The 18181-nt window shown below is 36.8% G+C and overlaps 1 protein-coding gene across 6 annotated transcripts in view; it reads right to left on the bottom strand.

Annotated features, from left to right (window-relative positions):
- Window positions 1-2327: 2327 nt before the first annotated feature.
- LOC121955129 (probable serine/threonine-protein kinase kinX) overlaps window positions 2328-18181 on the bottom strand; it is a 32729-nt gene continuing 16875 nt past the window's right edge. For 4 of the 6 annotated variants that reach the window (XM_042502949.1, XM_042502947.1, XM_042502951.1 and 1 more), the window contains 27 exons: window positions 17565-17696; window positions 16571-16780; window positions 16424-16486; window positions 16081-16119; window positions 15381-15422; window positions 15177-15245; window positions 14640-14693; window positions 14266-14319; window positions 14065-14118; window positions 13923-13970; window positions 13535-13798; window positions 11790-11837; window positions 11663-11701; window positions 11450-11482; window positions 11258-11305; window positions 10195-10245; window positions 10005-10049; window positions 9835-9882; window positions 9616-9663; window positions 9445-9489; window positions 9293-9340; window positions 9005-9115; window positions 8863-8898; window positions 7220-7264; window positions 7101-7127; window positions 3799-3843; window positions 2328-2945 (listed from right to left, as the gene is read on the bottom strand). In XM_042502949.1, coding sequence (XP_042358883.1) covers window positions 2791-2945; window positions 3799-3843; window positions 7101-7127; window positions 7220-7264; window positions 8863-8898; window positions 9005-9115; window positions 9293-9340; window positions 9445-9489; window positions 9616-9663; window positions 9835-9882; window positions 10005-10049; window positions 10195-10245; window positions 11258-11305; window positions 11450-11482; window positions 11663-11701; window positions 11790-11837; window positions 13535-13798; window positions 13923-13970; window positions 14065-14118; window positions 14266-14319; window positions 14640-14693; window positions 15177-15245; window positions 15381-15422; window positions 16081-16119; window positions 16424-16486; window positions 16571-16780; window positions 17565-17696 — 1901 coding nt within the window. In that variant the 3' untranslated portion in view covers window positions 2328-2790. Of the gene's footprint in view, window positions 2946-3798; window positions 3844-5221; window positions 5255-7100; window positions 7128-7219; window positions 7265-8862; window positions 8899-9004; window positions 9116-9292; window positions 9341-9444; window positions 9490-9615; window positions 9664-9834; window positions 9883-10004; window positions 10050-10194; window positions 10246-11257; window positions 11306-11449; window positions 11483-11662; window positions 11702-11789; window positions 11838-13534; window positions 13799-13922; window positions 13971-14064; window positions 14119-14265; window positions 14320-14639; window positions 14694-15176; window positions 15246-15380; window positions 15423-16080; window positions 16120-16423; window positions 16487-16570; window positions 16781-17564; window positions 17697-18181 lie in introns of all 6 variants that reach the window. The other 2 variants (XM_042502952.1, XM_042502948.1) reach the window with 2 other exon arrangements.

Below are 18181 nucleotides of genomic sequence, written 5' to 3'. Positions count from 1 at the left end.
TTTTTGCTCGAATGGAAGCATTTCCAGATGTTTACACTACCTAGACTCCAACAGTCCACATGCACTCACATTTTTCCATTGAGTCTGTAAGCATTTGCATCACCTCTGAAATTACTTAGGTTTCAGTCTGAACACTCCTGAAGACTTTTGGGGGGACAACACTGAAATAGCAGTTGTAAATAGACCTGCAAAATAGTGATGTCAGTAAATTGTGGGCTAAAGGTACAGTAACGCAACATGACAGCCACACATCAAACATCAGTTAAGAATGAGCCATGTATGTCTAAATAAGGAGCAGTTCTCATCGACAAAGATTGTCATATCGCACCACCACCATGTTTCTACAGTTGCCCAGAATTATGGATACAATGTAAACACTGACTCCATGTAGGGCCATTGTGAACTGTTCAACATGTACTACCATAGTTAGAAAAAGACTGATTTTGAATGTGATGCTGCTTTACTGAGTCTTTTACAGGTTTAAATCAATGTGTCCATTTGTTTTACAGAGAAGACACCTGCAGATAATTCATCTCTTGGTAAAAACGGCCCTAAAAGTCTGGATCTTAAGAAAAAAGAGGTGAGCACACATAAGCAGATACTAGGCTAACAGCCCCTTCTGCAACATGCCAAACAGCATTGGAGAAACACTGATTTGTAACATGAAACTGCTTCATTCAGTATTTTTACCGCTTTTAATCACCTGGTCCATTTGTTTTGGAGAGGAAGAGACCTCTATGGACAACTCAGCTCACAGTAAAAACCTCCAGAACAATTAACAATAAAGGAATTTTAACTGGGAGAAGTTTCGGCAATGAGCAATCCTCACCATTAGACAAATCTCCCTTAATCTTACATGCTGTTACTTTAAATAACTGTTCTAAGTCAACAGTGTTAAACAAAACGTCACTGCCACAACCATACAAGTCCTCATGCTGCAAAACATGAAGGAATTAATATTACAGCTTAGGAACTGTAAGTGTGAATAAACTGTTAGGGTGAACATTACAGCAGGCCCTGGACTAATGTGGGTCTTATCCCAGGATTAAGCCCACTGTGAAACACCCTTTTGGTTCTTTGTAGTCAAGGTTTTCATTCAGTAAGACAGCAGCAAATTGCCGATAATGCTCAGCAACAATTTTGCAGCAACAACAAGGGAGTGTTGTTGTTGAGATGCAAAACCAGAGCGAGTGAGGTAACTGAAAATATGACAATGTATCAGGCTTTGTGAATAAGCTGATGATTAACATGACATTTATCCACTGTAGCAGACATCACAGCGTCTCATTAGTTGGTCACATCAAACTTGTCCCATGCAGACTCCCTGTCTCTCATCATGCTGAGCAAAACTGATATTTGTGTCAATCTCCATGTTAAACTGGTTTAGATCCCATATGTAGGACTATGACACCATTAATTCCACGAGCTGTACCTCATTTATGACTTCTGAGGTTTAAAGATTGGGAAATAGAACAAAAAGCATATTAAAAAAAAGAATTAACAGTATTTAAGTATTAAATTAATATAAGAATTAGATGGGGGGACCACATAATGTGAACTCAAGCCCTTTTATACCTGTTTGGAATTAAAAATGCTTTTAAATTAGCAAAAAAAAAAAGTGTCCATGTTTGGGAATAAAAAATATTAAACAATTACGTTTAACATGCCTAAGTATGTCTGTAGATTAAAGTGTTGTGCCTTTAATTTAAATGACGCATGTTAAACATATTATAGCATGTCTTAAAGTTTTCATATGCTAAAATGAGCTCACCAGCCTCTTTACTCCTCAATGATATCAGGTCATCTGAGGAGAAAATGTCTCATCTTTATTCATCACCAAGCAACATTTAACATGTTGATGAGACTCGCGATCAGAGACAGGGAGGCTGCTCGGATCAAATGTGGGAGCTCCCGGGGTTTGACCCTCCAAACATTTGCATGCTAATCTGTTGCAGATGCAGCAAAGCAGCAAAACACACCTGGTCTTAATGCAGTATGCAGGATCTAAATCTGCGATTAAAAAATAGGGGATACAAGCTGTTGATAACTATTCTCATGTTTTTTTAAAAAACAGCAGTATGTTAATTCAAGTAATATTTAATCCCATTCAAATGAAACACAAAATTATTCTTTGTTTTCTGATTTCCTAATAATTTCCTGAATTGTTTGCATAATATTTGATGCAAAATGCTGTCCCTGATTGTTCTTATTATTTCTTTTCTTTGTGCACAGTTTTGTATTTTTTTAAAATGTTAAAACAGAATAAATATAATTAATTCTACTTAATAATTTATGTTTTTAATTCTTAAATAATTTATAATAAGTAATTATAAATAAGCAAAACAATATGTTTTACTGTTTACAATTGTCTGTAAGTGCAAATTCCTTACCATAGACAGCTTATATTAAACTGGACTGCAAAAGTCAACTTAAAAAACAAAATGCGCAAGGTGTGTATATTTATTACAGCCTAAATTATAGATATAAGCCTTATGTACAGTTCAGAATGTTCACACACTGCTTCCTTGTTTGGATATCTGTTACATTATTATACATAAGGCACAAGCAAGGCACGGCATTGACGAAATAACCCAGGAACCCCAGGAGCTCAACCACATAGAGAGAAAATAAACACATAATAAGTTAAAGACAAAATAGTTCTGTCCACCCTTGTCTGTCTTTCTGTGGTTTTTCCTAAAAAAATTAGGGATTCCACAGATTTCAAACGTCTTCCCCTGCTGGACTGGGAGATGCAGTGCTATCAGAAGTGAGGTGAGAGTTCAGGTTGTGCTATTGACCCGACGGCCTCGCTGCTCTCTGCTGCTGCTCCAACATGGACCTGATTGCAGGGGTCATCATGGCGGGGGACATGGGCGGGCTTAAAGGTCGTAAGGGGTACTGCGCACTTTTACCAGGGACGTAAATGCACTGGAAGTATCTCTGGCCTGTGGAGGCGACAAGATGAGATGGACAGATTATTGATGATATGGTAGTCAAAAATAAAATGAATATATATGAATGGAAATTCAAACTATGCTGCAACTTAGAAACCTTTTTAATAACCCTTTAAAAGGGTCAATTTTCAAACTTCAAACTACCATCAGTATTACACACCTAAGACTGAAACTGAGATAACAACAATTTAACCAAACATCTTTCGAATCCAAAAGTTTGGTCAGTGACCCTACACTTCAAACTATGACAGTCTAGGTACTCCTCTAGCTTCAGTTTTGGATGCTTATGGATGGCATGTCAATTTCATGTCCCACTTTGTACTCAGTATTTGTTTTGTTTGTGCATGATCAGTTTTGTAATTTTCTTATATTTTAAAACAGACTCAATAATTCAAAATAATTCTAACCCTGGTTTACACCACATTAGTAGAAAGCCCAATACGTGTTATATGGAAGCTAAAGGGCGCCTCATTAGCTGGAATCAGCCGCCAATGGCCACTGACCAAGCTGCTGTATTTGAAGCCCTGGTAATGACAATGGGCCGGAAAATCACCTTGAAAAGTAACTCAAAGATCCAACAAATAAACACAAATGTGCTCCCCAATATCCTAATGGTAACATCTTTTAAATCTTGTTGAGTTCTAGCGAGTGACCTTTGCTGCATGTCACACTTCCCTCTCCTTCTGTCTTTATTTCCTGACTCTCTTTACTGTTAATTATCCAATGGAACAAAAGGAAAATTAAAAGGAAAATTAAATAGATGTGCATCTAAGTACTTTCCATTTCGATACAGGTAAAGTCACGGTTAGTTAATACTATCTAATTAAATTTCACCAACTCTTACTTGGTTTCTTCTTTTCTGTCGTATTGTCATCGGTCTGGGATTCTTCTGCAAGAAATAGGATAAAATACATAATGGTAGTGAGTATGTGAGTGTAAGTCTGTGTGAGAGAGAAAGAAGATAAATCGAAGAGCATCTACATGCATGTAAGTAGGAAAAGGAGGGAAAACAGGGTTTCATTCAGACAACACCATGTGATGTTCTTTTGTATTTTTGTATTCTCTTTAAATCTGACATGAAATTTTATTTTTGCTTGAAATCGACACACGTTTCCTTGATAGTTTTTTTTTTAATGTCTATGTGCCAAATATCATTAACAACCAAAAAACATCTAAATGTTATTTTTTTGGCAATTAATATTTTTATGTTCTCCAATGGGCATAAAAGTTTGTGTTTAAAGTACTTCACCAACAAAATGATCATTGCATATCTGCATATCTTGCACAGTGTAGCACGTGTTTTGGCTTGCATCTTTTTTTCGTGCATGTGTTTTTGCTTGCATATCTTCCCAATACACAAAGAATCCAAAAACTGGGAAAATACTGGATAATTTGGAGTAAAAGTGGGCCACATGTAACAACTGCAAAACAATTTTGAAACAGCTGTTTATAAACTCTCTTGTGCTGGCCCAGGCAAGCTATTTTAAATAGTTTTTTCTTCTGTTTTTTAGTTTAGTTTTGTTTTTATTTTTAGAATTTTAGTGAAAATGCATGTGTTGAAGTATGTATGTTGGAAGCACTGATAAATGAGACTTGGATTATACTGTGTGAGAAGTTGTGTGAGAGTTTGTAGACAAATATTTAGATATAGTTTTGCTTTTGTTAAACACAACCCCTTTTTAGATAGTAAAGGGGCTGACAGATTTAACTGCCAAAAATGCGCATAGATGGTTTCTTTAGATATAGTGTCAGGCATTTAGCAGATCTTTTAGCTGATCATTTGACCATTTGTTGGTAGTGTCCATAAGGAACAAATAAAACACATCATCAAAGATACATGGATGTTGGTCCTATAGGGAAAAACAGCAAATTAAACCTATAAATTTAACTTTGGATGAGAGAAACCAAACCATTTTTGATCACACACTAAGAAACAGGAAATACTGTGTCAGTAGGAAAGTGTAGAGTCACTCGGGGCAGTGGGGGAGTGTTGATACTCCACTGGATGACTCAATAAGAACAGAACACTAATACCCCAATTTAATGGGTTTTGCTTCATGGATTTAATCAATCCAGCTAAGTATTATTGTTGCTATATTCATCAAAGACCATAATCTCTTCTGATGACTCAAGGCAGCTCAAAAGGACTGTAATCTCGTCTCAATCAGCTCAGCTCATTAAATTCTAATCGCTTATGCTCCTAATGTCATTAAAGCAAATATGTATTGAGTCAACCAGTGGAAAGATGGAGGAAATTAACTGAATACCTTAAGCTTTACGGGAAGCCCTTTTTCCATTTTCTATGAACAACAAGCATATAATATAAAATGTGAGCAAACGCTACCTTGTGTCTGACCTGATTGTCAGTCATCCAGGAGATTTAGAAGACGCGCTATCTCTGTTCATCAAAATACTTTATCAGTTCTATGGTCTGGTGTAAATACAGCCAATCAAATACATTCAGATACAGTTTTTAGGCATGATCCTACAGCCCGCACCAAATATTCTCCTGTCATTTCAGATCCTGCCGCTCCCTCCTGCCCTGCACTTTTCCTCCCATTCCCATCAGCTGACCTTCACCCCCCCACCTGCTCACCTGTTTCCCATTTCCCTCATCAGCCCTGCAGTATAAATACCAGCTCATTTCCACTCATTCCCTGCCAGATTGCTTTCAAATGCTCTAGCTTACCAGTCTCTTGTTCTGCTGTCTTGATTTTGACCCTCGTCTGATTTTTTGACTTAAACAAACTTAAACCTTTTATCTTAACTAGTCTGTCTTTAAGTCGTGCTTCTGAGTTTTGGGCTCTGTGACCCAAACTGTCCTATTAGTCACACTTGTCGGGGCTACACAACCCTTTTTTATTGTTATCAGTACTACACTGAGTTTTGTTGTATCATGTAAACCCCAGCATACCTCTACAGAACACCTTTGTAGGGTTCAGACACCCTATAATAGCCCAATCTGACAGACGCAGTGCATCAGGAGTAAAAACAGGCATCTGGGACAACAATTGACATCAAGACCTGTGTTGTTGATTTTTTTTTTTTTTTTTTTTGTGCTGAGTATGTCAAATTCCTTGACATTCCTTGACATTTACTAATAGGAGCACAGAGCACAACTGTAAACATGGTGAACAAAAAGAGGAATCATCTAGTCAGTGCTTTGAGGTGGAACTGTGAAACAGAGGAAAGGTCACAGTCAGTTTTCCTTTCGTTTCACACATCGTTTCCAAACAGACAGTACGCCATTGTTTGTTTCCATTCTTGTTCCTGGATGTTGTACCCTAGCAACTCCTTCCTGATGACATTATGCAGATTATGAAAGACAGCAGGCTATAATTAGTCAGGAGACCAACCAAGCAGCAATTTTTGGGACTGAAAAATTAAACGAATGCAAAATAGCCAAAAACCTGCAGTTCATCCAATGGCCACTACAGGCCAGCTCCAAAACAGAGTAAATCCCCATAGACCCTCATGTTAAAATGCCCAATTTTAGTTTCAACAATCATGATAACTGTAGCAGAAGTGAATTTTTATATATCTATAAATGTATATCTTACCCTTTTAAATTTTTTAAAATCAAAAGTTGTGCATAATTAGAGGTGAGGCTGCTTTGAGTGACAGGCTGTCTGCAAGGCCTCACCACAGTCTGTGAATCAGATCCACCCCTCACTCCTCCTAAGCTCCACCATTTATCCATATATGGTCACTTTGGTTCCAAAAAAACAAGATGGAGATGATCAAAGAGCCAAACACAAGTATCAAAACATGGGGTCAACAAACCAATCGGTGACATCGCAGTAGCATTCAAATTTTTAAAGCCTACAGCACCAATGTGGAGTCCATCATGTCACTTGTTCGAGTCACAGCAAGAATTTGGACTCTATGATCATGAGCAAAATATTGTGTAGTCTAAACCTTGTGTGTGTGCAGAGCCTTAACGTCTTTTAGGAGAAACTTCATACCAGTTTGTTTTGCATCAACATACCAGCAAAGCAAAATCATAACTGCCAACGCTGATCATCTTTCATGCCAGCTTTAAGCTTAAACTCTGGATATATAGCATCATTAATGTTTGAGTTCAGAGGTGTTAGTGGTCGTCATGGAGACTGGATATCACCGGAGATAAATAACTTTCATACTCACTGGCTTGTGGTGGTTGTTTCTCTTTATCTAAAATGAGAGAGGGAGGAGAAAGGGAGAGACTGATCAATGCCGAACATCTACAGCACCTAACAGATTCACTTTCTCATTGTGAATCATACCTTGAGTCTCTTTGAAAGATTTCTTTTCAGCCTTCTCAGGTTTGCCTGAAAGAGGAAAGACAGCCCTCTTACATCCTGCCAAATAACTTTCAGGTGTATATTTAATAATCTGGAGATAATATTCTCCTATCAGTGTAATACAGCTTGACATGTCCTAATTTGAATTTTATGATGCATTAAACAGCCCATTTCATCTCATAATCTGCGACTTTGTTTTCAAGAAGTGTGATTTTTCCTGAGTAATGTCGGTACAGATTAAATGTTACCGTGTCTCAAATATAAGACTCAGATATGTTCTGAGGAAAATCCACTGTTCAACTTATGTCTGTATGACACTGATTTTTACTGTGCAGTATCTTCAAATTTCCTCCAGAGCCAAAGGGCACTTTATTTATTTATTTATTTATTTGTTTTATTGTCTCACACTCTGTTTTGCAGTAAACATGACCAGAAAACTGATTCCAATGGCTCAAATATCAAAATGTTGTTCATCAGCTGATCAAAAAATACCTGAGAGCCACTGAATGTCGCAGACATTTTTTATTCTAATCATCATTTCACTATATGCTTTCTTTAGATGTATTTTGTATTTTCAGTGTTAAATAGACAACTTAATTTCCAGAACATGACTAAAAATAAAAAGACAACTGAGATGGCATTGTAGAAGAATCTAATTGAATAATTAGTGTTTGCTGTATTTGAACATCAGGCTTAAACAAAAAATACTTACTTAAAAAAAATGTAAACCTTCTGGGAGAATCATAATGGTCTAGGAGCTAATACGCATACCACATTAACCTCAACATGTTTGGTTCAAAAGTAAAAGCTATTTTTTACATGTCATCCCCCTGTTTCTCTCTCTACATGTTTCCTGTCTGCCTCTCAGCTGTATACTGACAAAAAACAATACATAACTTCTGCATCCATAGATATAATACTTACTGTTTCACAGGTGTATGCCTCCATGAATCATGAGACATTTGTGTGATATTTGTTCATTATTGGCTATTGAATTCCTGAGTTATGGCCAAAAGTGAGATCACAGTGGCCTTGATCTTTGATCATTAAATTCTAATCTGTTCATCCCTGAGTCCAAGTGGACATTTTTGCCAAATTTTAGGAAATTCCCTCAAGACCTTCTTAAAATATTGCAATCATAAAATGAGACTGACACAAGGTCACAGTGACATTGATCTTTGATCTCTAAATTGTCATCAATTTATCATTGAGTCCAACTTCCTCTAGGTGTTCTTGAAATACCACCTTAACAAAAATGAGACAGATGAGGTCACAGTGACCTTGACCTTTCACCTTTCACCACCAAAATCTAATCAGTTCAGTGTTAAGTCCAAGTGGACATTTGTGCCAAATGTGAGGAAATTCCCTCGAGATGTTCTTGAGATATCGTGTATACAAGAATGGAACAGATGAAGGAACAACCTGAAAACATTATGCGTCTGGCAGCAGCTGTAGCTGGCACAAAGGCATAAAGCCTGCTCCATCCACAAAAAAATGAATTCAATAAAACTTGATTAATCCACAAAGGCAATTTGATTTTGGGCAAGTAAAAACTGACAGGAAACAGAGATATTCACAGACAGAAAAAAGAAGGTGTATAAACAAACATTAAAGTGTAGACTTACTTTTCTTGTCTGCCAATAATTTTGACCTTGTCTTGGCTGAAAATAAAAGATATATGAAATATAAATAACTGCAGGTTTTAGTGCAAGAGTCCTGGTCTGCCTTCAATGCTCCTGATTAATCATGTGTGTCCCAACATGTTACCTGGTTCAGATCTGGCAGGTTTCTCCTCCTTTGCCTGAGAGGTGATATTCGCCCTCCTCATGGCTTCTAGTCTCGTCCTCAGTCTGATCGGCTGTGGTTCTGGGTCTGGATCTGTTTGAAAAACATGAATACAAAGATTTTAATTTAGACATGAACCGAATTCTGGTTTAGCACCTGCATAAACAGAAAAGATAAGGCAAGTGAGAAACTATGCTAAATTGGATGTTCAAAATCAAAACTTTCACCAAAATATAATTTTAATGAACTCATGCATGTTCAGAGTTTTACCTTTCTTTGCTGCAGAGGCCTTGGCTTTGCTTCTGACAGATGACGCTTCTGAGAGGAGCAAATACAATTAATTTCCAATCATCTCTCATGTCACTGACAGGAATAATGATTGACTTTAATGTAAATGACTGCACGTCAGTGTGTGTAGACACCTGTCTTTTCAGAGGCTGATTTCCTCTTCTGCACAGCTGCAGGCTCTACCATAATGAGGAAAGAATCGTGTTTAGTGGCCTGAATCATTTGTTTTCTTAGTAAAATATTAGCTGCTGCTTCACATGATAATTATAAATTCTATGACACCCTCTGGCTTTATGATGCTTTACCTTTCTTAGCTGGTGCGGCAGGTTTGGTTTTCTCTTTCACAGCTGGCTCTGTAAAAAAACAAAAATAGAAACTCAAAGATATGACCTATAAATTAAAAAAACACCCCAATATTTTTACTTTCTAAGAAGCTTGTTTTCTCTTGTTTTATTTTGTTTCTGTAAAGTAGACATTTTTTTATTTTCTACCAAAATTTTCGGTTAAAATGTTTGTTGCATTACCTTTTTTAGCCAGTGTAGGACTCTTAGTTTTCTCTTTTACAGCTGGCTCTGTAAAAAAAGAAAAATATAAAAACTCAGAGATTATGAATACAAATTAATATGTATCCCAATATTGTTAATGTCTGTTTCTGTGATGTCAAGACTTTATGTTCTATAGTTATCTACAGTACCTTTCTTAGCCGGTGCAGGTTTTGTCTTCTCTTTTACTGCTGGCTCTGTAAAAACAAATACAACTGACTCAAAGAAGTACAATATAGAGTAATACCCTAATATTCTACTTTTTAAGATGCTTGTTTTCTCTTGCATTATTTCATTGATGTGAATTTGAGACTTTATACTCATATGCAAACTGTGGAATACCTTTCTTAGCCACTGCAGAAGTTTTGGTTTTCTCTTTTTTTGCTGTTGGCTCTGTAAAAAAACATTTTCATCAATGTCTTGTATGTAATGTTGTATGTTATATCCAGTGTGTAGGATTTAGAGGGATATATTGGCAGAATAGCATATTGTTTAAGTGTGTTTTCTTCAGCATATAATCACCAGAAACTTAAAAACCTTATGTTTTTATGACCTTAGAATGAGCCGTTTATATCTACATAGGGAGCAGGTCCTCGTCTACGGAGATTGCTATCTTGTTTGTAGAGCAGCCCAGAATTGACCAAGAACCAAACATTGCTTCTACAGTCAAGTTTTCACCTCAGCTACTGTAGTTCACAGTCACTCTGCAACAAGCGCCGTCAGAAAACATTGACTTTTTTAACGTGAAACTGTTTTTTTGGTTTTTTTTGGTGTTTAAATCATGTGGTCCTCTGGTTTTGGAGAGATTTCTGCAGATAATTCAGCACCCAGTTACAACCTACTGAACATGAAACTATCTGAGAAAAAATGTAAGCACAGATAATGGACTAGCAGCCAATCTGCCACATGCCAAACAGCACAGGAAAAACACGGATTTTTGACATGAAACTACTTTGTTTGGTGTCTATACTAAATTTAATCACCTGATACATTTATTTTGGAGAGGAAGATACCTCCGTGGGTAATTTGGCCTCTGGTAAAAATGTCTTAGTATCTTAAGTTGCCAGAAAAAAAGTGAGCACAAATTAGCATGTGCAACCTATCTGCAACATGCCAAAGGTAAAATATTTATTTGTAATGTGAAACTGCTTGATTTGGTGCTTTTAATTGTTTAAATAATCTCATCTGTATGTTTTCGAGAGGATGAAACCTCTGAGGATAATTAAGCTTCTGCTAAATACCTCCTGAACAATAAACACTGAAGGAACTCAAACTAGGAGATGTTTCAGTTTGTTGCAATCTGCAGTTCTCTGCTTTATACCACAAAATCCCCTTAAATCTTACACACTGGACCTTTGAATTAAAATGAATATTCCTGAAGAATAAACCGTTAGTGTTTATTCACCTTTCTTTGCAGCACCAGCTTTGGCTTTGTCTTTTGAAACAGAAGCATCTAAAATTGGAAAATTAGTGTTGAATTATGATATTCATCATATCACTGAATTGTGCAATAGGCTACTGTGTGTGTACTTGTAACAGTGGTAACAAGTGTGTGCCATTGAAAACAGCAAATTACTGAGCTGTAAAGATAAATTACCTTTCTTTGTTTTCTCTTTGGCTGCTGTTGGCTCTGAGGAGATAATGGGAGTGAAATAGCCATGTAGAGTTAATTTCCCATAATGAATTCATTCTTACAGCATATTGTGTCATTGTACATCGCTGTTCAATGCCGCAGCTGTTGTTATTTACTGGGAATCCTCCAGTTTATGACAAATGAAGCATTCAGTGGATGTGCAAAGTCATACAGTACCTTTTGCTGAATCAGCAGCCTTCGATTTCTTTTTTTCAGCTGGAAAATATCAGGTATGAATTTTAGTTAGCAGTAGTAATCAAGAGAGAGAAAATATTTGTGAGATATCCTCTTAAATTATTTGTACCTTTCTTGGTTGGGGGAGTCTTTGCCTCCTCCTCAACAGTCTCTGGTTCTTAAAGAGAGAAGAGTTTAGATAAGTCATGACATTGGAGGTTTCCTTATTTTATTCTTCAAATGCAATAAACTGAACTTGTATTTTTTTGCGGCCTGACCCGCTATGATCAGCTTTTGCTGCCCTTTGACACAGCACTAAAGGACCGTCTCCATTTGGTGCTCTACCTTCTGCTTTCTCTGCACAATTAGCAAGTACTAACACAGTAGCAATGGCTAACATCTCACACAGAGCCACAAAAATTTCCTACACACACCAAAAAAGCTTGATTCTGTTAAGAAACCTGCTAATAAGCACTGGGTAACGCTAGCTGTGTGATGCTAAGAGTTAGCCCTGTCACTGTCTGCGTGTGACTCTGTCTCAGGCACAGAGCTCATATTTCCAAGAAAAAGACAGAAAGAAATGAGATCTTAAATAATAAAATTTGTAGTAAACTTGAAAACAAAATCGCAAGGCCACACAGAATTCACAGACATTGGTTAAATCTGGTTTTAAATTTGGTAGTTGCGATCACAAAATTGCAACGTTCAGTCAAGACTGTTTTTTCGCATTGTTTTGGGAGTTAGCACTGTGAGCTGCTAGCTGCAGGTTCAGCCACCTGTATGTTAACTGTGAGCAGACAACTCATATGCTCTTTATGCTCATATGCTCTTTTAGCGCCTTTAATATTATAGCAGTAACATTTTAAATCTCATTACTTTCATTCATCTTCTAAAGTTTATCGGTGTATATTGTGAATCATACATTTTCCAAAATTATTGCAATAATGTTTTCCGAGTTGTTGTTTTCTTTTAAGAGAGCAATAGTACTTTCTATCCGTGTGAGGCAAAATGTTCAATTATATTAATATATTTATTTGAAATGAAAGTCATCTTGTTCTCTGTTAGACTTCTTGCATCCCTGCAGATAAAACATATTGAGCTCTTTAAAAATGTAAACATCAATTTGCATAAAACTTGAAAGATAATCTCCCTGAACAGCAATATACCCACACTCTACTATGTGATCAGGAAACCAAAGGGGACAGAAGAGAGTCTTTCTTTTCAGAGCTTTTGGATTTTATCCCTAAACCTCTAGAAGGTACATTTGTTTGTCGAGAACATTTCATACATTGAGGCAATCAAAAGTCACTTATACTGTGCACTAAAATGATTAAAAAGCAAATACATTTATGAAATCCTGCGAAAATAGTTTGTAACCTAGATTTAAAAGTTGTCAAAGTCATACTTTTTGGAGTGTTTTCTACCTCTGTGGTGCAAACCAAGGTTTTTTTTAAGGATTTTGCTTCATAATGGTGTTTTGACATTACACTCAACACTGTTGTTGTTGTTGTTGTTGTTGTTATCTAAAGAATGGCATCCTTGCCAGCATAAAGCCATCTGTAAGTCTGTTTTTTTAGACCTTTTTTTCCGTGCACAGCTATGCAGCCTGGCTACATCTGATGATAAAAGTTTGTAGTCTGCATCTTCGGTATTTCTTAAAAAAAACTTTTTAATGTCAAACCATATTCCAAATCTAAAATCATAAAAGGTTTTATATGGTTTTTAATGATACAAGATTTTGCATATTTTTCACTCCACTACTGTATATGAGATAATAGTTCAGCCATATTGGCTAAAAGGCTCAAATCTGCACATACTGCATCAGAACATAAGAATAGTGTTAGTCTCTGTTGTGTTTAAATCATCTCCTCTCACCCTGGACTGGAGCCCCAGCCGGCTGACCTTCAGCAGCTGGAGTTATCATCTCAGGCTGAACAGGAGCCTCTTGCTCTTTGGCTTCTGGCTGGACCGGTTCAACTGGTGGGACTGGCTGCACTGGTTCTGGTTGAGGCTGCATCATTGGCTGCATTGGTTGATATGGTTGATACTGTGCATAGAGCGGCTGCTGCTGATAAAGAGGCTGCATAGGTGGAGCTCCAGGGTGGACAGGGTGAGCCGTCAGAACAGGAGCAGAGGGAGCTGAAAGAAATATGTTTTTATATTCCAGCAGAAGACACTAAAAGTATGAAAGACATGAAAATATATCAAAGGAATAGTCTTTTACTGGTATAATTTATAGATGATATGTCAACAGTGTAAATACCTGACATGGTCGGAGGAGGGTAGGGATTGTCTGTGACAATGTGATGAACTGGAAGATAAATGTGTATCTTAAGCAGGCCATCACTTCCAGAGTTATTAAATCAGATATTAATATCCCCCTGTATGAAAACTTTGTTACTTACCGTACCAGCCAGGTGGAGACGGACAGTAGACTGGTGCAGGTCTGCAAGGGCCAACTGAAACAAATAAATGCATACACATGTACCTTTACATTACTACATAAATATATTTGTATGTGCTAATTTATATGAAGTATACTGACATTTGTATAGGAACTCTGAAAATACTTTTTTTACTAAAACTGAAAATAATAGATATAATACCTTCTTGTCCAGATTCTGGGACCTCTTCTGTTTTTTTGGTTTCTGGCTCTGGCTCTGTCAAAGAGAAAACTAACAAGTTTGTTGTTCCACAACCACAAACACATTACTCAGGTGTCTGTGCTGTATCCATCAGCCATCCTTGGACTTCTCTTGCTCCCTCTCTCTCTCTCTCTGTCTAAATCGAGGGTCTAAGGGCTGTATAGACTGAAAAGCCCCTTGAGGCTTGTGATTTGTGATATTGGGCGACATCAATATAATTTGACTCAACGTTAATAGTCTTCGCATGGTTTATATCTACTGAGCAATACTTTTGCTAACTCTAATCACAGAGTGAGTGTGAATGTGACTTATTAGTGGCTGACCCATCCACTTACCTTTTTTGGGAGTCTTGGTGGAAGTCTTTTCCACTTTCCTAGCTTTTGATTGGGCTTTAAAAGACAGGACATCCCGTTAATAAAGTTGAGACAACAACGTGAAAGAATTTGCAAAAATGTGTTTTATAAAGATATATGTAATGTCTTTATAATTCATATGATTTTTTTAGTGTAACATTTTGGCTGATGCACTTTTTGGTGCAGAATTAGATGAAAAGATTCATACCACTCATGTGTACAATTAATATGAAGTTGCAGCTAGCAGCCGGTTATCCTAGCTTGGCATACAGACTGGAAACTGGTGGAAACAGCTAGCTATGACTCTATGCAGATGTTCTAAAATGCACCAGCCAGCATCCATAAAGTTCACTTATCAACATGTTATATCTCAGGTTTTTTTGTCTGCTTGCTCTGCCTCATATGTAATGGACTGCTGGCTGAAAAGGGGCATTTCCCAAAATGCTGACCTGTTCCTTTAACCTTGTTCCTAACCTGGTTCACAGTAAGAAGATTATAGCCCACAGGGAGTCTGAATACCTTTGAGAAAAGCAGGAAATTTCGTGACCCTCCTGATTTTCGGCTCCAGACTTGCAATTCTGGGCATTGCTGGATGCAACACAAGCACATAATTGAATTCATTATACAACAAAAAAAAAAAAAAAAAAACGACGATTGAGTATCATATTTAGTTTTGAAGTCACAGGTGTTATAAAGATATTATGCTACAGTGTTCAGTGTTACCTGTCCTTTTTGGCTTTTCACGAGTCTTTACTGCTTCACGCTCTGAAAAAAAAAAGAAAAAGTGAAACAATATAAATGAGAACTTCACCTGATTATACTTCACCATGCACCGTGAAAGTTATCACTAACTGTATCTCAGAACTATAATATATAAAATGTCAGCACTTTATCTTTTTATCCTATTAGACATTTGTGTGAAATTTTTCACAATTAGTGTATTAATTCTTGAGTTATGGCAAAAAAACATGTTTTTTGAGGTTACAGTGACCTTGGCCTTTGACCTTCAACCACCAAATTCCAATCAGTTAATTCTTGGGTCCAACTGGATTTTTGGAAATGCCAAAAAAAATCTTCTTGAGATATCATGTTAACAAAATAAGACTGACACAAGGTCACAGTGACCTGTGACCTTTGACCTTTGACCACCATAGTCTGTCAACCTGTCTGTCATCAGTTCAACCTGACTCATCCTGAAGTGGATGTTTGTGTTTAACTTAATGAAATTCTGTCAGCGTTTTCCTGAGATGACCTTGTTCTTTAACTAACAATATTGAAAAAGTTCTTCATCAAGTCCAACTGGACGTTTGTGCCAAATTCACTGGTGTGGAGGCATATTAGCTTCATTGGTATTTTGCCTGACAGAGGGTTTTTTTTAATGAGAAGTTTTGTGTGGTGGCTTTAACAGAATTGGTTTGCGTACCTTTTTTCCGACTAACAGCTGAAACTCTTCTTGGAGCATCTGTAAATACAAACATGAGATCATATAATAATCACTTCAAGCTTCAAACTGGAGGACTAAACGTTGATTCTTTTACAGCAATTGTCTGTTGCTGCTGTTCCACATACAGATGGATATAAATATGCATTCATCAGAGTAAATTAAGTTTATTTTATAAAATTACTAACACATAGGAAACAGAATTGTAGTGCAAGAATCCAAACAAAAAAATCTAAAGTTTCCTGAATCGAAATGCATTAAGTGCAAAACTAATAGAAGCTCATCATGTGAAGATGATAAATTGAGACTGAGAAGTATCTCAAACCTTTCTTCTCTGCAGTCTTTGTGGCTGACTCTGTGGTCTTTGCAGACTGTATACAGGGACACACTGAAACCACAAAGCGCACAGGTGAAGTTACAGTGAAGGCATAAGAGATTTAAATAACAGCTGTAATTATCTCTGCTCTCTGACCTGTTGGTTCAGTTTTCGGTGCTTCTTCCTCAGGTTCAGGCACAGGTTTGATCACATCCACAGTTGCCTTCTCCTCATCATCGTCTTCATCGTACTCCTCCTCCTTTTTGTCCTCAGGTTCATCAACTGTCTTCTTCAGTTCAGCTGTCGGCTCTTCATCTTCCCCTTCGTCCTCCTCCCCTTCCTCAAGAGCAGCAGGCTGCCTGGTAACTGAGGAGGAAAACAGCAAGGTAGATTTGTATTCATTGTGAGGTGACTGGTTACGCTCATGTGTTGTTGTTATAAACCACCTATGAATGGACAACAAAGTTTTTTGTTTCTTTTTTTACTTTAACTGGGATAAAATGGTAATTAAAGAAATAGCTTGACATTTTTACACGGCCTGCTGGAAATCATTTCTCACATGACACAAATCTGGACAAAGACAAATCATCTGGTCGTGTAAAAGTGCAAAAAATGTTTATAAACTTGTACATCAACACAAAAACAAGAAAATTTTGGATTTTTTTTTTTTTAAATAGCATTGAAAAATATTCTTATGGTCTTTATGCCCAAAAGCTTAGGTAAAAAAAAGTTTGGTAAGTTTGGTAACACTTCAGAACATTCCCTTATGAAAGATGATTTGATGCATGACACTACATGAAACAGATAGTACCTCACATTATTGGTGTTTTACTCAAATATTTGATTCCACTGTTCAACTGCAATTAAAATCATTTTGTTTAGTAATAAATGTTTCACTGCTATCAGATGGGAGAGTTGGAATATTATTTTTTACATCACACTTCCTGTAAAAACACTAAATATTAAATGTACACACTTTACTTCAGCTAAGATAAAGGTACCAACTATAAAACTTAACAGTTTATGAAAAAAATATAGATCCCCATTAATGGCAGAGGCAGTTTAACGATGTGTTAAATGAGTTCTGATAAGCTCATGTTGTTTTACAGTGTGTAAAAGACTGCTGGAGTACTGGTTGTGTGATACTCACCAAGTGGTTCTGTTTCAGCCTCCTCAGTCTCGCCTTCATCAGCAGCCTGTTTAATGTCATCCTCGTCCTCATCCTCCTCTGCCTCAGTCTGTACTGCCTCCTCCTGGACAGTGAAGGCTGCTGCAGTGGTAGCTACAAATACACACAGTATATTGACACAGCAAGTGAACAAAAACGACTTTTAAAATAAGATAAGATTATCAATCCACACAGCAGGGACATTGACTTGACTTGACTTTTAAAAGAAAAGAATTTTTTTAAAAAGTTTAAAAAATATAGAAAATAAGAATATAGATATTTCAAAAAAATAATGATAATTTAACAAATATCTATCTATCTATCTAGCTATCTATCTATCTATATATATATATATATATATATATATATATATACAGTATTGCACAGGGTGATTTTGCATCCTCTGTACCTTTTGCATCCTAAGGTACAAAGGACAAAGGTGCACTATTATCTAGTGTACCTCTGTATGTATTTCAATACATACAGAGGTAGTATTGGTACTGGGGAATTTGCATCCTCTGTACCTTTTGCATCCTAAGGTACAAAGGACAAAGGTGCACTATTATCTAGTGTACCTCTGTATGTATTGAAGTATGCTT

Source organism: Plectropomus leopardus, chromosome 16, assembly GCF_008729295.1.
Source record: "Plectropomus leopardus isolate mb chromosome 16, YSFRI_Pleo_2.0, whole genome shotgun sequence".
Lineage (NCBI taxonomy): Eukaryota > Metazoa > Chordata > Actinopteri > Perciformes > Serranidae > Plectropomus > Plectropomus leopardus.
This window is presented reverse-complemented; position numbering and strand designations above follow the sequence as displayed.